The sequence below is a fragment of the Sceloporus occidentalis genome, unplaced genomic scaffold, assembly GCF_023333645.1.
Source record: "Sceloporus occidentalis isolate IW3139 unplaced genomic scaffold, rSceOcc1.0.p SCAF_4, whole genome shotgun sequence".
Taxonomy (NCBI): Eukaryota; Metazoa; Chordata; class Lepidosauria; order Squamata; family Phrynosomatidae; genus Sceloporus; species Sceloporus occidentalis.
Window position 1 is genome coordinate 139,599,409 of NW_028316984.1, and position 26,173 is coordinate 139,625,581.

Below are 26,173 nucleotides of genomic sequence, written 5' to 3' on the forward strand. Positions count from 1 at the left end.
GTGGCAAATTCCTGATATCTTTATTTTCCACGTTTTTAGCGTAGATCAGACAGGAGGAATGGATCTGAGTTTGGCAATTAGCACTCAACTGTAGTGTGTTATTGGAAACAAGCACCTTTTTTAATGATGGAAGAATACTAATCCAAAATTCTTCTCAAAAAGGTGTAAGCTTGGCACTCCATTGGTGTACAGGATGAAAACATGCACAGAGCAAATAGGAATGCATGATTTATGAAGGCAAGTATTTATCTCACTTCACAATCATCACAATGACATGTATTTTACACAAAGCTGCCAGTCAGTTCAGCAAGACTCAGATGTGGAAATGGCTTGGACTTCTGATGTTGAGGTGGACCACTTTTTCCAGCACCCTTTTGTTTTTCTGCTGCTACTTTGTCTCAAACTTTCTGGTTGGTTGGTTTCCATTTCATTCTTGACCCCAGTTCTGTCAATAGCTTCAGAGACCACCTTCACTGAGTCTGAAATGAAAAGGAAATGAAAACAGATGGAAATGCTGCCTAGTGTTCCCATGTCAGTAGAGTGTGGTGAATCCAATGTGGGTTATAGTATGAATTTGAAGAAGCTATCCACGGTGTTGAAATCTAGCCCCCCAAAAGTTTCAGTTTCTAACTCTGGTTAGGTTCTGTTAGATCTATGGGTTTTTTTTAACATGTAGGTACTACTGTGACAGGCTCATTTGCTCTCTTTCTCTTTTGCTGTTCACAAGCTCAGTAAAGGATTCTGCTGGCCACCTGTTTACCTTGCATGTTCTAGATAGGCACACACAGCTACAGTAGGACTTTGTTACTGTATATCATCAAGTCATTTCTGACTTATGGCATTCCTAAGGCAAACCTATCACAGGGTTTTCTTGGCAAGTTTTTTCAGAAGGGCTTTGCCATTACCTTCCTCTGAGGCTGAAAGAGTGTGACTTGTTCAATGTCACCTAGTGGGTTTGTTGGCTTTAAAGGAAATAAAGCAGACCTATTGTTTTAACCTGGATTATTAACTGTCCGTTAACTGATATTAACTGTGCTTTTATTGGTAATGTTGCCTCCAGATGTGAGTGCATGAAAGTGTTTATTTCCTTGCAGTTAAAAGGTTTGTGCTTTATGTATAGCAAGAGCCGTCATTTCTGCCTTCTGCTTCAAGCGGCAGTTCTAATCTCAGTTCTGAGCCATGCCTAGTTGTAGCTCTGTTCTGACATTCATACAGGCTGATTTTCAATATGCCAACAGCTCTTGTAAGCTATATCCTGGATAAATAAAAATCTACAAAGTTCTATGGGAAACTAGGTCAAGAGATGATGCCACACAAAGGGAGAAAAAGAAGTGGTTATTTGAAGCTGATTCTTACCATTTGGTTCTTTTGTGTTTCCACAGCTCCTGAAAACCACGACCAGCAGAAGGCCCTCTCCCAACTGGGAAATCGTATACAGAGTAGGAAAGAAGTAGAGAGGCCCAATAACTTCAGCTGCAAAGGCCATCTTGAGGATGGTCAAACAGAGATTCATATTTTGGCAGCCTGTCTCCAGGCAGATTGTCCGCTTGCATCTATTAATGCAGGAAATATTAATACACAATCCTGTATTACATGGGGTTATAGGCATGACACATCGGCATAAACCATATGTGTAGTGTGCCTTCAAGTTGTCAATCAATTTATGGCAAGCACATTAGTTTCATAGGGTTTTCTCTGGCAAGGAATACTCAGAGTTGGTTTTTATTAGTTCCTTCCTCTTTTATATACAGTAGTCTATAGCACCAGGTATTTGTTGCTGGTCTCCCATCTAAATACTAACTGGTAATGACCCTGCTTAGCTTCAAAGATCAGATAGGGTCTGGTGCCTTACAGAATATGGTTATTGTAAGGTATTTAGACCCAGCATAAATTATATAAGAGCTAGAGAAATACTAAATACAATATTTAGTATTTAGGCTCAGCATAAATCCTAATCTGGTATGTTTATTTACTTTTATAGAATGAATACAAGAAGAAAAAAAGTCTGCCCCCTTGTTGCCTGATACATGTGGAGGGTGGCTTTTGGGTCAGGTCTATAGCTGTGTTTGTGCATGCGTGCACGCCACACAATGAAGGAGCCATTATTACAGAATATGATTATTGTAAGAATTTAGGCATTCACTGAAAAGAAAAAAGCAGAATGCCTATCCACATATTTTGGAGAAAACCCAGGGCAAGTGTAGCTAGTGAACAAGCTATACCAAAATCTGCATTAAGATACCTTGTACTGAAGTTGGTATCTTTTGGTAACGTTTGAAGCTTGGTCATTAAGTTTTTTAATATATAAAGAGGGAGTTCTTGTAGGACAAGGGTTAGAATCATGCAGCTCTCCAGATGTTGGACTACAACTTCAAACATTCCTCATCACCAGCTATGCTTACACATTGTAAATGGCTTAGTGAGTGCTTAAGTGCATTGATAAGCAGTATAGAAATGTACTTGCTATTACTATTGCTATTGCTGGCTAGAATTGCTGGGAACTGTACTTTGACGCCATCTGGTGGGCAAATGAGTCCTACCCACATTATAGGAAAAGCCACGTCCGTAAGGTATGCTGTATTCAGAATGCTTAATGTTAAGAAAAGTTGTGGAACCATCATGTTTCTTACAGTCTCTGTGTTATGTATTCCCAAAGGTTTGCTACCACTAATAAGCATGCTGTTCCGTTTTGAATTAATTGAAGTTTCTAATATGTTTTCAAAGGTATTTACATACAAAGCACATGACAGTAGTCCAGCATGGAGATTACCAAGGCACCTGAGATGCTGGTCAGGTCACCATGTTCTATCTAGGTATTCCCACAAAACTGTCACACCAACATAAGTTGGTACAAACCCTCATGAGAGGCACCCACCAGCTTAGGACTCAGCCATATAGGAAAAGAAATGAAGAGCTCAACATATGGGTCATGAGTACAGTTTCCACACCTCAGAGCTTGTCTCTTGGGTTTTAGGGTGAGAAGAGAAACCTCATGGTGAGAGCACTGCTTTAGAAAGTGTTTTTTAAATACTCAAAACCACCTTTGAGTATTCCTTGGCAAAGAAAATCCTATGAAATTCACGAGGTCACCATAAGTCAACAGTTAACTTGAAGGCGCGCACACACACACAAAAGCATCCAGCAATGGCAATTATCTCTATCCAGCAAATTGCATGGTTTTGCTTTAGAGAAGTTTGATGTGTGGGTTTGGAGAAATACTGAACAACTTGTCGCTTTTTAAAAACAGGCTTGGTGAACAACATTTTCAGTAGATATGAGGCCCATAATGACTCATAGGTTCAGGAGACAAAATTGGCTGTCAGACCTGCCAAACTTGCTGACCTCAATGTAAAGGAAACTTGTCCATGAGAAGATAAAAGCCTTCTTGCAACATGAAACGTTCTAATTGTGGAGGGATATGGGAATGGGCCTACTGGTCTGACATTTCAACCCTGTTTGACTTGATGCAGTTTATGATCCTCTGCATAATCACAAGCTTGACACAATGAATTCCTGATCATAGAAGAGGATAACCATGGAGGTAGTGCCTCTATCTGGCTATTTTGGTTTAATATGAGAAAGAATGGGGAGCAAGACTAGTGAGTCCTCTACAAACTGAATGTGGTGAGCCTGGTCAGAGACTGGGTCTGAGGCCAATACAAGTCCAGTGTTGGCTAGTTAGCCTGCAAACAACACAGTCCAAATGGTTCTTTACAATAAATTCCAGGGAATTAATTAGCTTTGTTTGTATGCTGCAGTAAAAACAACAAAGGCAGCAATGCTCTTACAAACATGTAACTGTGGCTTACACACACATATCGTATATATTCAACTATAAGTCGATCTCCTGTATAAGTCGAAGGCAGGTTTGGGGACCAAAATTATGGATTTTGATATGACCCATGGATAAATTGAGGGTAAAACCTAGAGTTCTGTAACAAAATATCTAAAGGACGAAGCAAAGGAAAGCAAAGCCAAATAATTTACAAAATCCCAGCAAGCATAACTGCTCACACTAAAGGCTGGATGAATGAGAGAGAATGGTCAGTGCTTTAAGGACAGATTATGCTATTGCTTTTCACCAAGGGATGGTTCCTTTTTAAATAAGAGCTAAGTACAAAATTTACATTGACCCATGGATAAGTTGATATAATTTTTTTGAGTCAATGTTTTGACTCAAATTTCTAGACTTATACACAAGTATATACTGTATGTCTCTTTGGACATGATGCAGGGGTTATTCTTGAGCCCTTTGTTCCCCATCCCAAAACTCCATCCCAAGTCACTGTTAAGCCCAGGTGATGGTGTTTCTGCTTACCAATGGGACAGGGTGGTGGTGAGGAGGTATATGTGGGTGTTCTCAGCTTCCAAGGAAGGGAAATGAGAGAGTACTCCGTCAAGGAGCACACCTTCATTTCCTTCCCCCTTGTAGTTGAGACCAGTCATGCTTCCTCTGAGTTTCTGCCCCCTCCCTCCTCCCCCCAAGTAAATAGCAGCAGTGGCAGTCCATCCTCCTTGGGACGTGAAAGCTGTTGAGATAGGGAGAGGTCACAGAACTGTGCAGATGAAGTATTATTCCTCTCCTACATGATCCGGGATCTTGCCTAAAGAATCTTCTGACACTTTAAAGCTAACAAGTTTTCCTCATCATAAGTTTTTGTGGAGTGGAGCTCATAGTAGTCCACCCCTGTATTTAAAACAGCTTACGCTAAACAACACAGGTTATTCTTTAAGCCCCTACAACATTCTTTGTTCCCTTTGTTTCCCAGGCAGACCTGGGCAGGTCAATATGTTCCCTTCTCCAGGCAATAGACTCTTACTTAGACATAGGGTCTGTTGACTGTTGGCAGAAGGCAGGGAAACTGAGCATCCACTTTGAACCAGTTAAATATGGTTTATTTAACATGGAACAGGACTGAAGTTTCTGCCCCTCCTCTTCAGCTAGAAGGACAAATGTTATTGCTCTGATTTTGTAATTTTGAGTACCCAGCTTGTTGGAGGCAGTTGGCTTACACACTGTAAACAGCTTAGGGAGTACTAGTTCACTGATAAGCGGTATAGAAATGTACTTGCTATTGCTATATTGAATTTGTTTATTTTCTTCCAGCAGGCCCAGAACCATTGTGTGTGGGGCTCAATGAACTTAATTTGAGAATCTGCAGGACTTTTCCCTCATACCATCTGAAAACAACATGCATACTACAGTCTCCATCACTGACCAAATCTTTCCCCTTGCACACTTTTTTAAAATGCCATTGCCTGATCAAGAAACATGTGGTTTCAGTATATTTCACAAAGATTTTTGTGACTTTTGGGTTTTTCCAATTAAGGCTTGACCACAATAAATACTTGTCATTCTTTACGGCTGTTGGGAAGTTTATTATCCTTAGCAAACATATAAAACTAGCATCTTCATTGACTTATCCCTAGCAAACACATAAAGCTAACATCTTCATTGACTTTTAGAATCAATCCCTGCCTTTAAGGAGAAAAGCAACAACAACTCAGTTTTGCTTAGGCAAACTTACTTGTTGTTGAATGTGAAGAATGAAGAAAGGATGTAGCCCAAGAAAAAACCCAAAAAAGGCATTAAAACAGAAGTCCCCACCAGGCGTGGTGATAAGATGACCAGCAAGATACTGTTTCCAAGACTGACCACCATCAGAACAATCATAGGGATGGCCATAAGGAGCAGGAGAATCATACCAACCTGAAAACAAAAGAGAAACAATAAATAAATAAATAAATAAATAAATAAATAAATAAATAAATAAATAAAATGAGATAAATGAATATAATTCAAGACACTGGGGACCAGCTATTAGGATCATACAGCTCTGTGATTGATAGCCCCCTTGCCTCGGAACAACTGATCTTCTATAGAGTACCAAAGAAAGTTACTTTGCTCATTCCAGGGCCTTTTTAAGATGGGGGTGGGGTACAGAGAGCTCTGGGGCTCTTCTATGAGGGAGACCTCCCCTATGAAGAAGGGGCAGGCCATCAGCCCTGCCCTTCAAGCCTATTCTGTTATTTTAGAATATCTCTTACTTTTGTTTTAAGTTTAATATAATAAAATAATAATAATAATAATAATAATAATAATAATAATAATCAGTTATTTCTCTTCTCCCCACCCACAAAGAGATCCAAGGTAACATTAAAAACAAAACACTATTCCTCTTCTACATTTCATCCTGAGCACAATTGTGTGAGGAAGATCAAGCAGTGAGTCGGTGGCTAGCTTGAAGTTACCCCATGATCTTTTGGATTTCTTGAGTTGTAGTCCAATGTTCTAATCTCTTGTAGTCCAGTACTCTAGTCACACTGCTCCTGAGGAAGGGGCCTCAAATTAAGATTCTGCCCCAGGCCTCTCCATGTTTTGACACGGCCCTGGCCCAGTCCATTTGATATAGTAATGAAACAATCCTCCACTCCTTTAACTTATAGCAACTTCAACCAGTTGTGTGTGTGTGTGTGTGAGAGAGAGAGAGAGACTGGATTGTGTAGACCAGGAGTGGGAAACGTGTCTCTTTAGAAGATACTGGACTTCAACTCCCATCAGCCATAGCTAGCATAGCCAATGGTGAAGAATTCTGGTAGTTACTGTGCAGCAACATCTGGAAGTGTGCATGCTTTCTACTCCTGATATAGATTTTTGGTCTCATGTAATGGAACTCATCTTATGTCCGTAACTATGGGCCTGAACAGACAGGCCAAAATAAAGCTGCTTCGGATCACTTTGAAGGTATGCTATTTAAATGATGCATGCGTCCTAAGAGGTCGGAAGCTGCATCAAAGTTGCGCTCCAGACCTTAGGACTGGAGCATGGCTTTGCCACAGCTTCCGGCATCTTAGGATACTTGCATCATTTAAACAGCATACCTCCAAAGTGATCCGAAGCAGCTTTATTTTGGCCTGTCTGTTCAGGCCCTCAATAATTAAATTCACCTTTTTCAATTGCTAATTTTAAAGATTCAATGCCTGATTTCACTTTATTTAAATATGATGTTTTTTCAGTTTTTCCCTGCCTGGTCCACCAATTTATTCTCCATACTGTGCACTCAGAGTGGCAGAATGCCACTGAAGGATGAGATCCTGGACTGGGAGACATATTGTAAATGAAAACATGTTTTATTCTCTTACACATCTCAAACCATCACTAAGCTGCTGCAGCAAGGGTCTAAATACCCTAAAGGCACCAGATTCAGTTGATCTTGGAAGCTAAGCAAGGTAAGATCTTGTTGTTATTTAATGGGAGACCACCAACGATACCAGGTGCTGTAGGTTATATTTCAGAGGAAGGAATTGGAAAAACCATCTCTGAGTTCCTTACCCAAGAACATCCTATGATATTCATGGTGTCACCAAAAGGCAACAGGTGACTAGAAAACACACTCCATAGCAATTTACTGGCTGTGGAGATCAAGGGGGCGGGGAACAGATAAGTGTGCATCTGTTTTCCTCCAACTGCATGCTTCTTTGGAAATCCCAGAGAGCAATGCTTGTCCAGCTATATGACAATATATATTTTATATATATTTGAGAGAAAGAGAATGGGAGAGTGGCTCTTATGGAATGCAGTAGCTTAAACGGTTGGTTTTGGGGGGATTTTAGTTGTTGCACTTTGGGTAGAGAATTCTGACTTCCACAGCAACTGAAACAAGTGACTTGCACAGGTGTACATTGGATTTACATGTTCATAAGTTACTAACACCATGACAGTTTGTGGTGTTACAAAACACAGATAATTTTCTTCTAGGTTGTAGTAGTAAGGAAATCGACCCACCCTAATATCCTTCCTCATCCTACAGCCCTGAATGATAAATATTCTTGCCTTAAAACAGTGAAAAAATGTTCAAAATAGTGAATGTGAGTCGATAATTTAAGTTGGGATATGTTATTTACAACACTGGAAAAGATAGAGGTGGGATCTTTATACTTAAGCTGGATTAAAGCAATATATAGAGATCGAAAAGCTAGGATAATTGTAAATCAGAAAAAAAACCAGGAAATTAGAATAACCAAAGGTACCCGCCAAGGCTGCCCATTGCCACCCCTTTTATTTATTCTAGCCCTAGAAGCTCTGAATAACAGAATAAGACAAGAAGAAAACATCCAGGGGATAAAATTTTTAAAAAATTGAATTTAAGATGAGAATATTTGCAGACGAGCAAATATGAGACTATTTACACTGTAGAGAACCCAAAACACAGTATTAAACCATTAATAGATGTCCTAATAGAATTTGAGGATATTTCAGGTCTTAAGATGAACAGAGAGAAAACAATGATAATAACTAAAAATATGCTTAGGAAAGAGGAACAGAAACTAGAGGAAATTAGTGGGTATAAAGTGAAGAAAAAAGTCAAGTATTTAGGTATAATCCCTGACAAACAAAAATTAAGACTTGTACCATAATTATGAGACAGTATGGCGAGACATAAAAAAGACTTAGATCAATGGGATAGGATACAACTCTCATTACTAGGTAAAACATCAGTAATCCAAATGAATGTGCTTCCAAAATTTTTGTTTTTGTTTAATACACTACCAATAATACATAATGTTAAACCTTTAAATATATGGCAAAAAGAAATCATTAATTTCATTTGGAAGAAGAAAAGCGCTAGAAAAAAACTGAAAATTTTATGTGATGATAAAAGAAGAGGTGGAATGGGATTACCAAACCTAAAACTTTATTATTTTGCTTGTTGTTTAGTTTGGATTAGAGAATGGATCACACTAGAAGATGAGAAATTGTTAAGCCTTGAAGGAGATCAATTGAGATTTGGGTGGCACAGCTATTTGGTATATGGTAAAGATAAAATCCACAAAGAAAGTAAAAACCATCTTGTGAAAAAAGCTTTATTAAATGTATGGGAGAGACCAGAATTTGTACAAAAATACCGCAATGGTTTTCCCCACATGAAGTGCTGTTAGGTAGAGAAAATAAAATGGTTAAGATACTCTGATTTATTGAAAACGGTACAAGGGGAAGTAGTGATGAGATCTCAGGAAGAATTGAAAGAATCTCAAGTGGAATGCCATTGGTATCTATATAGGCAGTTGAGAGAAAGATTCAGGATAGATAAAAAGATTGAAGGAATACAAAGTGAGAAATCAGATTGGGACGAAATATTAAATAAAGGGAAGAAAAAATGATTGCTAGATGCTAAAAGATGTTACTGAAATGGGACTCAGAAGAAGAAATAATTAGACATAGTATGATAAGATGGGCACAAAATGTAGGACATAATATAGAATATCATTTATGGGAAGAGACATGGGGTAGAAAAATGAAACACACTGTATGTTAAGAATTAAAAGAGAATGTATACAAAATAATTTACAGATGGCATTTGTTGCCCCAAAAGATTTCTTTAATGTATAAAAAAACCAAAGCCAAACTGTTGGAAATGTGGGCTAGACAAGGCAGCTGTTACATGGATTTGTAATTGGTTGACTGGCCGAAGCCAAAGGGTGCTCAACAATGGCTCCTTTTCATCCTGGAGAGAAGTGACCAGTGGGGTCCCACAGGGCTCTGTCCTGGGCCCAGTGCTATTCAACATCTTTATCTATGACTTGGAGGACACAATTAGAGGCATACTTATCAAATTTGCAGATGACACCAAATTAGGAGGAGTAGCTAATACCCCAGAGGACAGGATCAAGATTCAAAGTGACCTGAACAGACTAGAAAACTGGGTGAAAGCTAACAAAATGAAATTCAACACGGAGAAAGCCCTTTTTATTGTTCTGAACCTCTCTAGCAAGCCTGAGTTCATTCTGCACTTTAGCTTTTCTGACTTTACCCCTACATGTGCTCGCTATTTGTTTGAATTCCTCTTTGGTGATCTCCCTATTTTTCAATTTCTTATACATGTTCCATTTAAAGCTTAGTCATCCATCCTGCTTTCTTGAGACACCTCCCATTTTTCTTCCTCATTGGAACTGTTTTAAATTGTGCCTTCAGTATCTCCTTTTTGAGAAACTCCCATCCGTCTTGAACTCCCTTCTCTTTTAGTATACCTGACCATGGGATTACCCCTAGTATTTCTCTAAATTTATTGAAATCAGCTTTCCTAAAGTCTAGAATGCATGTCTAACTATGCCTGCCTTCTCCTTTCCACTGTATAACAAACTCCAGGAGAACATGATCACTCTCACCTAATCATCCCACCCCTTGCACCCCATTAACCAGGTCATCTCTGTTGGTTAGAATCAGATCTAAAATAACTGACCCACTTGTTGCCTCTTCCACCTTTTGGACAATGAAGTTGTCTTTGAGGCACGTGAGGAATTTGCTAGACCTTGAGGGTTTGACTTCCAGCAAATATCAGGAAAGTTGAAGTCACCCATCACTACTACATCTCTCCTTTCTGAGTGTGTGCTCATCTGTCCTAGAAGGGCATCATCCAATTCCTCTGTCTGACTTGGGGGTCTATAGTAGACTCCCACAATAACATCCCTATTGTTTTCCTCCCCTTTAATTCTGGCTTTCAGGATTGATGTCCTGGATCTCTTCACTGGTGTAAATGTCCCTGACATATAATGCTATTCCTCCTCCTTTCCTGTTTGACCTGTTTCTCTTAAAAAGGTTATATCCCTCTATTACTACCTTCTAATCATGAGACTCATCCCACCAGGTTTCAGTCATGCCTATTATATCACATTTGCTTTGTTGTTCTAGGAGTTCAAGTTCATCTTGCTTATTTCCCATGCTGTGTGCATTAGTGTAGAGACATCTAAGACCATTCCCTCCCCCCCTCTACCTGCTGCCTGTGCAAGTTTTTTTGCCTCCCACTGTTGGGTCTTTGCACTGTTTTCCTTGTTCTCTATATGACAGTTTGACTGTTTTCTCCAGCCCTTTTGCCTTCCAGAATACTATCTCCCTCCCCCACACAACTCAGTTTAAAGGCCTCCTGGTCAAATTCTTGAGACTGTTGGCAAAAACCTTTCTGCCAACTGGCGTGAGATGTAACCCATCCCTTGCCAGCAGTCCCCCCTCAGCCCATGATCAAGGAATCTAAATAGTTCCTGGCGGCACCATCTGCAGAGCCAGTTATTCACCTCTGCTATTTTCCTCTCTTTTCCTGGACATTATAGGATTGCACTATAAATCAGTCACAAGGGATCTGATTTTGATTGGAGCATTTAAAAACTTATCCGGCAACACCATATTTTTTTCCTTGCTTCCCCCCATACAGGTGTGCTTTCTAACCATTGGGAAATGAGAACTGATGAATGTCTGAGTGCTTATTCATTTGTGGAAATACATTCATTCCTGTATTGCAGGCAAAAAAGAACTTTTGTGAAAATGAGAAGGTATTTCCTAGCAGTATTTAGCATGATGAAATGAGACCCAGGTAGCAGTGCATCCACTTACTTTAACAATGAGATGAGTGTATTGTGGCTTCTTTTCATTCAAAAAGATCCCAATGGCACAGGGGATCAGGGTCATGAACAAGGAGAATACAATCTCTTTGTAAGGCACTTGGCCCTCCAGATTACCGTTAGTATAGAGATACAGAAGAAGAGGCATCATGCCAAGGGCCAAGAACGTTGAGCATCCCGTCATCACTATGCTGAGAAAGAGAAATATGACATCACTGAGGTGATCTTTTGCTTAGCATTGCCTCATTTTACCTGTTTCTGACTCTTTCAAATATGGCATTGGTGGATAATGCAGAATGGAAAATAACTAAGGCCAGTCTGTTTTCAGCCTCAGGGTGCATTCATCCATCTCCCTCCCTTTCAAAGGGATGGTCAATTTGGGGTAGTTTCCACATTGCACAGTTAACAGCAGTTTGATTCCATTTTAACTGTTTCAGTTTAATCCTTGAGAATCTTAGGATTTGTAGTTTGGGGAAGTAGTTAGATTTTTCTGCTGGAGAGCTCTAATCTGCTTCCCTGAACTACAACACTGGAACTCTTCAGCAGGGAAGTCCAGGAACTTCACCAATCTACAAATCCATGATATTCTGGTTGTCATAGTTAGAGAAGGATCAATCTACTGTAGCTGTGTGGTGTAGAGTATACTCCTGGTTCATATGAACAGATTCTAACCATGGGAAATGAAGGATTCCCAGTGACCCACCTCCCCAAAATCCTGAAACCAGACTTCCATAGACATGGGAGATTTAACTAACAGTTCAGATTACTCATGACATTTGCCACAATGATCAAATCACAAGATCTCCAAATTTGCCTGAAAAACAGAAATAACACTTTTCAACTTTACACGACTGTTTCAAGGATCAATCACGTATGGAAATGTATGTACCCAAAAGGCACGCTGTCAGTCACATACAGTAGTTAATAACAGTAGAATGTGAAGAATTATTTGCTAAAATAATTCTTAAATTGCTTAAATACTTCCCATCTCCCATCCCTACTCACATCAGTGCTAACAAAATGGCATAATAGAGGGAGTTTGGAGGAGAACACAAAAGGTGTACATTACATGCATACATTGAAGATGAAGGAAACAGGCAACTTTTAAAACAACAACAGACCACCTCATCCAGATCATGTGATCTATGCTTACAGACAGGATGGTATTACAAGTAATATACAGTGACATATATGAACACATTGCAGTGCAACTATTTGTTGGTTGCCCATAAACAGCACATACCCCAGATAGCCCTCATCTTTTTTTGTTTGGATAAATTAATCTCAAATGGAACAGCTCATTAGGTCTTCTCTGATTGGCAGTGGCTTTCCAAAGAAGATAGCTTTTCAAGCTCTGGTATTTGGAGATGCCAGAGATTGAGCCTGACCTGGCAGTACCAACCAACTCAGGATTTAAGATCAGCCAGGCAGGTACTGGTTATAGTTCCTGAGAGTACCATAGCCTGTAGGGCTATTATGCTGGGGAGGGGCACTTTCTTAGTGGTGGCACTACAGTTATGGAACAACCTAGAGCTCTACTTGCACCCATTAAAAACATAATTATTTCTATAAATCTCTAGAGAATAAGCAAGTGCTTTATTAATTTTCTACTGTTTTTGGTGGGGTTGCTTTTACTATATTTTGTCAGACAATTGTAATTTACTATTTTAGATATTTTTAATTTTATATATTTGGGTTTTCATCTATTTTGTATAGACTGTTTAGCTACACTGCACTTTTATGATAATGGGTGGGATAGAAATCCAATAAAATCAAACCCAAATTAAACTGTCTGCATTTAAAACAACTGCTCTGTCCCTGAGGTATAGTCTCTTCCTGACATTAAATCTTTCTGTCCCATGTTCACAAAGATTTTTAAGAATGAGAGAACTTACTTTAGTCTTTCCTGATCTGGGACTGCCTGTTGTGGTAATTATAACACTTGGCATGCTAGCTATGGTGATGGGTTTTGTAATTCCCATTAGTGTAGAGACTCTAGGTTGAGGATGACTGCTATACTTTGTAACTGTTTGTTGGAAGAATGAGGAAAGCCCAAATTTGCAGTCAATCATCATCATCATCACCACCACCACCACTAAGAAGGCTCTCTCCATGTTCCTCTAGCTGTACCTGCAAGGGTGATGGGACAGAGGGAACAACCTCCCCAGAAAGTCTTTAAAAATCAGGTAGGATCATATGGGATAATACAGCCCTTCCACTAACTTTAGCCCAAGCTGTATAGGTCATAATCAGCACTTTGATTTATGCCTCCAAACAGACTAGCAACCAGTGGAGCTGCTGCAACAAGGGAATTGTGTACTTACTGTCTATGTTGCAACCTAGAACCCTATTTCTTGGTTAAAGCAACTTTTCTACTGACTGCCTAGTTCTGGCTTTCATGTCATTGTCACACACCCTCCTTACCTGAGATTCAGGTCCCCTTTTGATAGCAGAGTTAAAATATTGGAGAGATTTCCACCGGGGCAGCAGCCACAGATGAGTACGGCAAGTGCCTCGACAGGATCCAGTTGGAAGATCTTGCTCAGAGCAAATGCTGTCAAGGGCATAATTCCAAACTGAGACACCACAGCAATAGCTACCCCTTTGGGTTTCCTGATATGAACCTTGATTTTGGATATCTCCATGTTGCAACCCATTGTTACCATGACAGTGAAGATGGCCGCCATAGCAAGAACATTCAGGGCATGATCAGTGGCTGTTCTACTAAACGCCAAAGGAAAGGAGGAATTGGGCAAAGAGACATTGTCCATCTGGCTGGGCCTCCAGTGTTCAAGGCTTTCATGGGTGTTATTGCCAGTATCAGTGGGTGAGGTAGTGATCAGAGCCATCTTCCTCCTTGCTGCAAGTGGAGAAGGAAGCAAGCACAATAATAGGGCCACAGCTTAGAAAACATAATTGTCTAGATTACAGCTCCCAGAATCCCCAAACCAGCATGGAGAGTGGTCATGTAGGCTTGGGGATCATAGAAAATAGAGTTCAAAAAGATATGTTTTACAAGCTTAACATTTAGCCTTGTAGTTACTCTGGACTACAATGGTGGCTATGAAGTAGAGACTTAAGACATCTGCACATGTACTATCTGTACTTGCCTAGACAGCCATGGAAAACCACCGTGCTCCCTTGGGCTGGTCACACATTCTCAGCCTCAAAGAAAGGCAAAGGGAACCCCATTCTGAACAAGTTTTGCCAATAAAACCACAGGATTGGTTCATCTTAGGGTTGCCATAATTGTCCACTATTACCAGAGACAAAATGTGGAACAAATTTGAGACCAAACTGTAGGACAACTGCAGGACAAAACTCAGCCCAAAATGTAGGACATTTAAGAAAAATGGAGGACCTTAAATGTCCTACATTTTGGGCTGAGTTTTGTCCTGCAGTTGTCCTACAGTTTGGTCTCGAATTTGTCCTACATTTTGTCCCTGGTAATAGTGGACAATTATGGCAATCCTACGATAGAAATGACTGGAAGGCCTACAACAAGAAATGCTGTCATTGTCTCTGTCAATATTTTCTGTATTTAATGTCACTTTGACATCAGTGTTTACAATTCTATGCTACAACCCCCCATAGCATATTCTGAGTAACCCTTCATGTATTTGACAAAGTTGACTATAGCCTATGAAAGCTTATGCCATAATACATTGGGCCCCATATCAACATCTGTGGAAACTCAAATCATAGTGAAATTGTGTCCCTTATGTAACATGGCATAGTAAAGGTTTGCTTATTGGAATATACACACACACACACACACACACCTTTGAGGTGGTACATTATTCTGGTTTTGTTTACCAATGCCTCTTAATGTAGGAGAATAAATGTTTTCAAGTGCCACAGGGTTTTAGCTAAGCCTGGCAAAAAACGAATTCCCTGGTATCTCTATGTTTAAGAGTAAACTAGTCATAAGTATGTAATACAGATATCAGAAAAATGAAACACACAAAGCAAGCATTTTAAGAGTCTTGAATTGAATTTTTACAGAGAAATTATTATGAACATAATGACTGTGCAATTCTTTCAGTGGAAGAGACCCATCCATTGTTAAACCATCCACCTTCTTCAGATCTATGGCTTGCAGCTGTGTTAGCCTATGTTGAGAATTGTAATCCAGCACATCTTGAGAACACTAGGTTGCAGAATCATGCTTTTTAAAAAAAAAAAAAAAATCAAAGCAAAACAAATTCCCAAGAGTATAGCCCTAGTAAGTAAAAGCATTGGAATAATAGAAATCCATAACCTGACTATACACAAACGACAGTGGGTTATAGAAAAAGGTATTTGGGGTTCTTGTATCACTTTGATATGAAAGACAACCTACTGCAGATATGGAGAAAGGAGGAAAGAGAGAGAGAGAGAGAGAGAACTTTATTTACCTCTGATTCTAAAAAGACAACATTTTTGCATTTTTCAGGATGGTCACATGATCCATTTTGATCCATTATTCAAAACCAAGTTCTGTAAAGAAGTAGAATCATGGAAACACAGAACTGGAAGAGATCCCAAGGATAATCTAGTCCAGCCGCCTGCCAAGACAAGTATCCACTGCTAAAACATCCCTGAGATATGGCCATCCAATCTTTGTTTAAAAAACTCCAGTGAAGGAGATTCCATCACCTTCCAAGGACATCTGTTCCACTGTTGAACCGCTTTTACTGTCAGGATGTTCTTTCAAATGTTTAGGTAGAATCTCCTTTCTTGTAAATTAAATCCCTTGGTTCAGATCTTGTCTTCTGTGGGAGAGGAAAAACCCACACTCCATGAAACTTCAGGAAGAGAAGTTAAAGAGTAATTTCTGAGTTTGGGAAAATCCTTCTTCCAGTTGGTGGTGTCTTTTTAAATCGGTATACTTGCTTAGAACAGAGACATCATGGTCTCCCATCCCAGTGGTTTTTCTTTAAAGTTAGTTATCATGGATGAGGGAGGAAAACAGACTTTTTACTGCTCTGTTGCTTTTTCTTTTCTGGAAAAGTTGCATGTACTTTTCTCACTAGAGAGTTCTCCAGTTCTTCTCCTTAGCCACACAAACATATTCATCATTTCTGTTGCAACTGGGACACACATGCATGCCAATTGTTCAGCTCAATTGCTCTGGGAACTCTTCTGGTAAGAGGAAGGAATGTTGTCCCCTTTTCTTTCTTATGTATTCCCCTTTCTTGTGTATTCCATTGTTGCCATGTTGGTTTCAAAAAACTGAATACAGACAGAAGATCCCCCCCCCCCCAAAAAAAAAATAAGTTTAAAAAGGGACAACTCTTACCAGAAGAAGGGAGGCAAAAGGCAACTGAAGTGAAAAGCTGTATGAACTACTACCAAAAATTGGACAGAGATTTTTTTTTGCCTGAGATTGGTCAACAGGCCACAAGAGTGAAATGTCTTTTAAACTTTTTTGTTACTGTCATTATCTAGCACTGCCAGTCTGAGCAAATATATAATTATCAGTATAGTAAAAATTTTTAGGGCTTTTACAGCCCAGAGTACTCATGTATACTGAGATCATAGAATCATAGAGTTGCAAGAGATCCCAATGGTCATCCAGTCCAACCCCCTGCCATGCAGGAACACACAATTAAACCACTCCCAACCAATGGCCATCCAATATCTGTTTAAAAACCTTCCCGAAAGAAGACTCCATCACACTTTGAGGGACCATGTTCCACTGTTGAACAGACTTTACTGTCAGGAAGTTCTTCCTAATGTTTAGGTGGAATCTCTTTTCCTATAGTTTGAATTCACTGCTCTGAGTCCTAGTCTCTTGAGCTGCAGAAAACATGCTTTCTTCATTCTTAATATGACATCCCTTCAAATATTTAAACAGGGCTATCATATCACCTCTTAACCATCCCTTTTCCAGGCTAAGCATACCAAGCTCCCCAAGTCTCTCCTCATAGGGCATGGTTTTCAGACCTTCCAACATTTTGTTTGTCCTCCTCTGGGCACTCTCCAGCTTGTCAACATCATTTTCGAATTGTGGTGTCCAGAAATGGACACAATATTCCTGGTGAGGTCTGACCAAAGCAGAATAGAGTGTCACTATTACTTCCACTGATCCTACTGATGCAGTAGTCCTGTTGTTCAACAAGATGTGCCTTGGGTTTCATCCTATATTCATGTCCTGGTGGTGAGGGTCTGTAGGACGAGGTGGGGGAGACCACCACACTAGCAAAAAAGCAAATGATGATGATGCCCTGTCAGGTATAATGATGGAATACTGCATGCATGCAAACTTTTCCATTGATGGAACAGCAAAGGACAGGATTCTAGGTACCACAGGCAGGAGTGCCCTTATGCCAAGTGTTGTGTTTCTCCAGACTGCAGGCATTTATACATCTCTTATACAGATGTCAGAATGTTAGCTAGATCTCAAAACGTGTCTTTCTGGACTACATCTTTCAGGATCCCAAAGTTAGCATGTGGGTCATGTGGCTGGGGATTATGGGCATTGTAGTACCCATGAAACCCACTGGGTGACCCTGGGCAAGTCACTTTCTCTCAGCCTCAGAGGATGGCAATGCCAAACTCTCTCTGAAGAAACTTGCCAAGAAAACTCCATGATAGGTTCACTTTAGGGTTGCCATAAGTCAGAAATGATTTGAAGGCATACAACAACAACAAAAGTATCCAAAATAATCCTCTCATCCAATAATTGCTATATAGCATGTCTCTGCCAATTTTTGAGAGAACTATGTAATGAAATCACAGCACAGCTTGGTTTTCCCAACATGAACGATAAAGTATTTATATAATCTGGATTAGAAGAAGTTTGAATAAATATTTACAATGCTTATGCAGGCAGGACAGAGATGCTCTTATACAACATATAGCAGAACCCTGTATCTGTGCTTTAAAAAGCTGTTTAAAATAATAATAATAATAATAATAATAATAATAATAATAAAAAATAGAACCTAGCCTCCTCCCCTAAAAACACCAAGGCACCAATTTAGGCAAAATAATTTTAGATTATATTTCATCAAAAGTTGGTACAGGGGCAGGGGGAAGCTAAACAAAGTGCAATCATAGATTAGATCATAGAATTTGAAAGCCACACATTTCTTAATGCATTCAGACTGTTACCCTAAAAGGTGGGGAGGGGGATTTGAGATTACAAAGCTAACAGAAAGAAAGGTGTGAAATGATCAATAGCAAGAGACTGGGAATTAGAAGGGGTGATAATTACCAATCCTTAAATTAGGGATTCATGGAAGATGGAGAGTGACTTAGGCAGAATCTGAGGATGAAACAGTAAGCGAGGGGGACCTTATGTGTGCACAGGGTCCGTGGGCAAGATGCGAAAACTGGGGCTGATATTTATATCGGATTTCATAGCCTTGAAGTGTGCTTGATGCTATCCCATGGTGTAATAAAACTTTGATGGTTTTTCCATGGAATTGACAAAAGGACTCTGAAATGACTCACAGCTTTAACTCCAGAGTGGGAAAAAAAAAACCATTGATAGGATTTGAGATAACCTCTGGATAGGAAAGGTGAAAGGTGAGGTGTAAGTATGATCAGCCTGGGGTGAGGTGTAAGTATGATGCTTAGTCTCCACTGCAAGAGGAAATGCAAAGAGCCAGGTATGTCCTTAGGGTGGCAGTTGTGGTGGCAGTAGTAGTGTAAGCAGCAAGCCATTCAGTGTTTATTTTACTATTTTCTAGGTCTCCCACATGTCCTTAGGCTAGGAAATCACCCTTTCCTAGTTTCCAAAGAACCCCTTACCTAGTTTTCATGACTTTCATGATCCCTCAAAAACATGCCTGATGCCTATATTAAATATAAAACCCCATATCCAGCACAGGATGTGTGTAGGGTATGCTAACAAGGCATACTTATTGCACCATTTAAAAAAATTGATACAGTTTTTGATACATAGTTTTATCTTTTTAAAATGTGTTTTATTTTTTTAATAACTATCTGTTTTAATGCTGTAATAATTTAATTGGATTTTGTGAATGTATTCCACTTCAGCTGTCTTTTGCTCCAAATTTCCTTTGTTCTGCAATAGTGACTGAGTGAGTGATAGCGAGTCCTGGAAGACTGAAGCATTCCGATTACACAAACACTTTTAATATGATCCTTTGATTAAGTGATTTTAATTTTTGTATTATCTGTTGTTTTAACTGCATTTGGTTTTTATCTTCTATTTTGAGCTGCTGTGGGTTCCATACTAGGAGAAAGGCAGGATATAAATGCAAGAAATAATAACTATACTAAAGTTGACTCCATGCATTTGATAGGATGAGCTGTACTCCATGAAAGCTTATGGTGATCTGTCACATTACCGTGGTAAACAGCTTTAAAAAGGTTGTTAAGACGGATCTTAACACCAAAAAAGCCACCAAAAAGCCTAACTTGTTCACCCTGATTTCAGCTGTAGCCATTGTTATCTGTTTTGTATATTTTTTAAAGTTATGTTTTAAATTGTAAGTTGTTTAATTGTATTTTAGAGGGGTGGCGGTGGGATTGTGAGATGGGAATATATGTTTTAATCTTGTAAGCCGCCCCGGTTATGTTGCACAGAGGGGCGGGATAATTTTTTTTTTTCATTGTTGCTGTTGTTGTAAAATTTCTTTTTCTTTGTTACAAAGTTCCTACTGGAATCCATCATGCTTTTTTTATATACTAAAACAGACAAACATCACTGTTTCTTTTGTATACTACTTTAATAGATATGTTAAATTGTTGTGTGCCTCCAAGTCATTTTTGACTTATGGAGATCCTCAGCCGAACCTGTCATAGGGTTTTCTTTAGAGAAGTTTTGCCATTAAAGAGTGGGAAACAAAAGTTCAACAAGGAGAGAAGGATTTTGTACAGATTTCTAAAACAATACACAAAGGAGTAGGAAGATTTGAGAAAGAACATGTGAGAAACTTCAAAACTGTTATAATCAAGTATTTGGAATCATTAATTCAAACACAACAGCAGCTGATAAAATATTGGGAGGCATTCCTATCGGAAGCCAAAGCCATTGCCTAGGAACAAGACTTTCAAATATGAAGACTCTCTGGACGTTTGTCCCAGTTGAGATAAATTCTACAGTGAAATCACTTTAAAATCATCCAAATAAACCATTATGTATTTTATGAATTAAAAAAAGAAAACAAAAACAAAGAGAGGGTTTGCCATTGTCTTCCTCTGAGGCTGAGAGACTGTGACCTGTGCAAGGTCACCCTGTGGGTGTTTATGGTCAAGCGGGAATCAAATCCTCCTGATCACCAGAGTAGTAGTCCAACACTCAAACCACTACACCACACTACACCACTCTGATATATTAAGTATTGTCCTCATTTATCTGATATAAGAAAGGGAGGGTGTGATGTGGGCTTAAAGGAAAGTACAAAAATAGTAGAATTGGCTGCACATGGAAGTAACCAAAGAAGGACTGTGAAATGTTTATACTCTATTATTTTGTTCTAGATGATGGCAAGCAGGTAAATGTGCCCACAATGGATAATACAGCTGATGTCACGATATCCTAGACTATCATTCTCTATGGGAGGGAGGGTTGGGCAGTTTCTGCTTCCATACCCATTTATTTGCACAGGGCAGCCTTCTCCAACTTTAGGCGCTCCTAATGTATTAAATGACAATTCCCATTTTTCCCAGCCAGTATAGAGATGGAATTACATGAGGCTGGTGAAGGCTAGGATCCAATTGTGTCTTGGATTTGTGTGTGGGTAAGTGCAGTTGTGTACATAGGGAAAAAGAAGTTCTTGGCAAGGAATTGAGAGTTAAGAACCTGTGGGCCTCAGGCTTTTGTGGATGCCTTACCATAATGTTTCAAAGTTTTGTCTGAAAAAAAAAAAAAACTGAGGAAAGATAAGCTCAAAATGAAAACATCTAATGGATACCAGAATGGAGAAAACTAGTGCAGAGTCTTGTAGTGGTTCAGGCATGTAACAATCACAATAGCACTTTACATTTCTATACCTCTGCATAGTGAACTGAGGCCCTGTACAGGCCAGTCTTTCAGGCTGGCCTGAAGGCAAAGTCGGGGTGTAGTGTCCTGACAACGCATGCCTAACTCCGCCCCCAGGGTGCCCTGACACCACACGCCACTCCACATGGCACACGGTGTCATGACGCACCTCTGGCACTGCATCCATATAATGCAGCACCGAAGGGGCACCATATAGCTGCACTGCTGCAGCTACTGCACCCTTTCGAGGGCGCAAAAAGGAGCTGCTTTTTCCGGCTCCTTTTTTTGCCTTCAGAAGGCCAGATCAGGGCTGTAGCGTGAAGTTGCCATGGCCCTGATCTGGCTGAAGAAGGGACGGCCTCCAGCCACCCCTTCAGGGCTTTTTGTACAGCTCGTAAGCATTCTCTGAACAGTTTACAATATGTAAGGCAATTGCCCCAAACAAGCTGGGTACTCATTTTACTGACCTATGAAAGGATGGAAGGCTGAGTAAACCTGGAGACTTGTAGGATCGAACTCACAATGTTGTGTCCGCAGTACCAGCATTTAACCATTGTGCCACCAGGGCTCCATCTACAAATTCTTGTTTCGTTAATCTTGTTGTTTTTCTCAGGTGCTGTATGTTTTGTATAGGTGTTCCTGACAAACCTCCTATTACACATGGTACACAAGTCAACTTCTTATCTTGGGGATCTAAGCAATTAGATGGTTATTCTGTTGACACCGCTTCTTTTTCTTTTAAATTTGAGAAGCTGGCCAGACAACATAGTTGGTTCCAACTTGACTATTCACCTACACCCCATTTGTTCCGCATAAATAAACCTGCAAGAATTCTAAGATCATCAGGGGAAGGGTTTCTCTTAGTCCATGTTATGCTCACTTGTTGAGAGCATGAGAGAGAGAGAGAGCCTTCTCAGTAGCTGCTCCCATCCTTTGGAACTCCTTTCCTTGAAAGGCTAGGCTGCCCCCCTCCCCTCTTTCCTTTCATCGGCAGGCAAAGGCATTTTTATTCAAGCAGGCTTTTAATATATAATCACTGTCAGGGAGGCTTTTATATGAGGTGTGTGTTCTATTTATGTTTTTAACTTTTGCATTTTTAATATAATTTTATATTGTTTTAGTGAGATGATTTTAATTGTTTTAAAGTTTTTATTATTAAATTTCTAATAAGTTTTCTCTGTGAGCTGCTTTAGGTTCCATTCTGGGAGAAAGGCAGCATATAAATGAAATAAATAAAAATGAATTCAATAAATTAATTTTAACCTCAAAATGCCAGATTGTCCACTAAGGCACAACTGTTCTAACCAAGGGGCAGTACACATTGCTCCAAATAGGAGGAAAAGAGCATTTGGCAGGTGCCATCGTCCTCATGCTTAGATCATAAGCTGGTTTTCAATTTTGTTCTTGTTTTACTCAGACTGGTTGTCCTTTGTAGATCATTTATGACATTTAAAGACATAGCCTGTTAAAGACATAGTCTAGAAAATCAGCATCCAAAGGGATCTTGTAGCATCTTTAAGACTAACTGAAAGATAGAAGTGGGTAGCATGAGCTTTGAGATCTGAGGACATCTAGAAAGCTCATGCTGCCCATTTTTATCTTTCAATGGTCTCAAAGGTGCTGCAAGATCCTTTTGCATATTGATGACACTGTAACAACATTCTCTGCTTAGCAGAGATGACTCCCCAATATATAATCCTACATATCAAATGATTTTTTTCACTTAAAACAGCTGTGCACTTCTTTTGAAAGTGGACTCTTCAGAATTAAAGGAATTGGGGAGTCAGAGTCAGGCCTTTCAGAAGCATAACATGGCACTAATTGATTCAAAACAGCTTTTTCAATAGTGGTGCCCTCCAGCTCTTCTCCCCGTTGTCACCATCCGGCACATGTGAACTGATTTAACTGAGCAGTTTATTTTAAATGAGAATTGGCATTGACAGTCTCAAGTACAAGGCATTAAAACTAATAAGTGCATACAGGGAGAAAGCCCAATCTTTCAGACTCAGAGGAAGGCAATGACAAACCCTCAGTGAATAAAACTGACCAATAAAACCTATGCTAGGTTGCCTGGGGTGTTATGAGATAATTTTCACAGTGGGATGGAGAGTGATGAGCAGAGATAAAAATTTGTGTGTGGGGGGGGGGGGGGGAAGAAGAGTTTGGGCATTGGCCACTACAAAAGAGATTTCTGTGGAAAAAAGTTTTCATGCATAGTGACAAAAATAATCCCACAAATCAACTTAAACTACAATTATTTTCCACATGCAAAATAACTGTATGGATTAAATAAAAGTTACCAGCTAATACATGCATACTGTGCAAGTCATTATAATGAGCTCTGATTTCCTCTCCCCACTTGAAATTCCTTCAAATATGCTACTTTGAAAAACCAAGATAACTTAATTTGCTTCTCTCTGATGAAGCACTGGATGCTTGTGTAGTTTCAGCATGTGTCACACTTGAGAATGAATTTTCACACAGAGCTATAGATGCATCAATGTTTTATATGCATGGAAAGGCTTCCTTATACATGTACAGGTTGAGCCTCCCTTATCTAAAATTCTTGGGACCAGAAGTGCTTTGGATTTCAGAGTTTTTTGGATACTGGAATATCTACATACACATAATGAGACATCTTGAAGGTGGGATCCAAGTCTAAACATGAAATTCATTTATGTTTCATATACCTTATACACGTAGCCTGAAAGTAATTTTATACATAATATTTTTAATAATTTTGTGCATGAAATAAAGTTTGTGAACACTGAACCATAAGAAAGCAAAGGAGTCCCTATCTCAGCCACCCATGAAAAAAGGTTTGGATTTTGGAATATTTTGGATTTTTGAATTCCAGATAAGGGAGACTCTATGTGTACAGTATTTTAATAGATCTGTGAAGTGTTAGTGTTGCCAATTTTCAGGAGTGTACACTATCATTTACTTTGGATGCCTAAATTGTATTTCTAAATGCTCAACTGCAATGCTAGATATTTGAGGATTGAAAGAAAATTTCATGGGAGGGGGGGAATTCTTATCTGGAGGCATTGCCCTCATTCATCTCTCCCTCATCATTACAACCAGTTCACCATACATTGGGAGTTGACTTGAAGGCACATAACAGCAGTTATTTATAATTATGTGTGTGGGGCTAATAAAAAAAAAAGTAAAGCTGAGCAGGTATCTATCAGAATATTACATTAATACCCCATATTTCCTCAGATGTGCTTCTGGTGGAACACGAGGCTCTCCCCCCCCTCCATTTTATCCTCAACAACAATGTTGAGAGGGAGGTTAAACTGACAGACAGTGATTGGCCTCAGGTTAGTAGCCTATCTGAATCTGGGTTTCCCTGGTCATAGTCTTAATACTGCATGCACAAGCTATGGGGATCATATTCTATGCACCAGCTCTCTGTCAGGCTGAGGAAAATGTTTCCGTATTGGAAACTTTATGTCCCTCGAATCTGAGAATCATAGTGTTGGAATAGATCCCAAGGTCCATCCAGTTCAACCCCCTGCCATTCAGGAATACACAATCAAAGCACTCCTGACAGATGGACATCAGGTTCTGTTTAAAAGTTCCTCTCTGTCACTCAATCTAGAAAGTGTGTATAGGGGGATGTATCTATACTTTGCTCTACATACTAAGCACAAAAGGGTGGGGGGAGCCCAGGAGAAGTCTGGGGCCTTCAAAAATGGCTCTGGGGCCACATATGGCCCCACAGACTGCCAGGTTACCTCATCTAAGCTAATCATTAAACAAGATTGGCTCTTAGTTTAGATAAAAAGGAATAGGGATTTGGGAGCAAGGAAAAAAAGTTAGGGAGGTTATGGGAATAGGAAATAGAGTGAGTGGAAGTTTTTGAGCAGATTTAAGACTAAAAAGCAGTAGGGAGATTTGGCACAAAGGAGCCTAAGTGTTGTCTAACTTCGATGGGGGCAAAATCTTGAAAAAAAATAGTAGACAACACAGTAAACATTCTCCAATTTGGAAAACAATGGAGTACCAAGAGCACTTTCCTGGTACTCAGGACAGTTATGGGTGCCTTAATGTGGCCAATGTTTGCTTGAAGCTGACAGAATTTGATGAGAGATAACAAAATTGGAGAGAGAGAGGGATCAAAATGAAAACCCAACAAGTGCTCAGGATAGGAAGAGAAGGACATTTCCAGCAAGTTCATGGGTTAGCTGGGGAGAAGGATAGAAATTAGGTTAAACATTTACCTCTTCTTGCCTGTGTTTCTGGTTTCCGAAGGGTGAGAACTTCAGCAAATACAAAAAGTGTAGGAAAAGCAGGTGGCTTTGGTGAGATTCTTCTCAGCAAAATTCTTTAGAGTGAAGAGTCATGAAAATCTAGATCTCTTCGTTCTTCATCTAAGTCTAATAATTGAAATAAAAGGCTATCTTCCAATTTACTAGTTGCTCAGTGAGTCTGGGACTGAAAATGGGCAAGTGTTTCAAAGGAAATAGCCAGAAGAAACCGTTGCTATGACTCTTCCTCTCCTGACCCCATCACATAGGGAAGAAACCATAGGTTAGCATGTAGGCTGGATACATTCTTGCAAGCAGGATACTGAAGATTAGGGAGATAAATTACTCAGTTGTTGCAACCTTTATGACATATACAGCAAACTGTCTACTGTTGACATTTTGAAACAAGTCATTTTGCCCTTTAGCCATTTGTTGTTAATTGTGTCAAGTTGACTTTGATTTATAGCAACTCTATCAATGAGAGACCTCCAAGTCACGCTGTCACCATCAGCCCTGATCAGGTTTTGCAGACTAAGGACCTTAGCTTTCTTGAGTGAATCTGTCCATCTGGAATGCGGTCTAACTA

The 26,173-nt window shown here is 39.6% G+C and overlaps 1 protein-coding gene across 1 annotated transcript; it reads right to left on the bottom strand.

The window, feature by feature from the left end:
* Window positions 1–303: 303 nt before the first annotated feature.
* On the bottom strand, window positions 304–14,243 carry LOC149314709 (hepatic sodium/bile acid cotransporter-like). Its single transcript, XM_089523134.1, has 5 exons — window positions 13,819–14,243; window positions 11,387–11,585; window positions 5,529–5,710; window positions 1,357–1,553; window positions 304–479 (listed from the first exon to the last, which is right to left on the bottom strand). The coding sequence occupies exons 1-5, from the start codon at window positions 14,241–14,243 to the stop codon at window positions 304–306; spliced, it is 1,179 nt and encodes a 392-aa protein (XP_089379260.1).
* Between the last annotated feature and the right edge of the window lie 11,930 nt (window positions 14,244–26,173).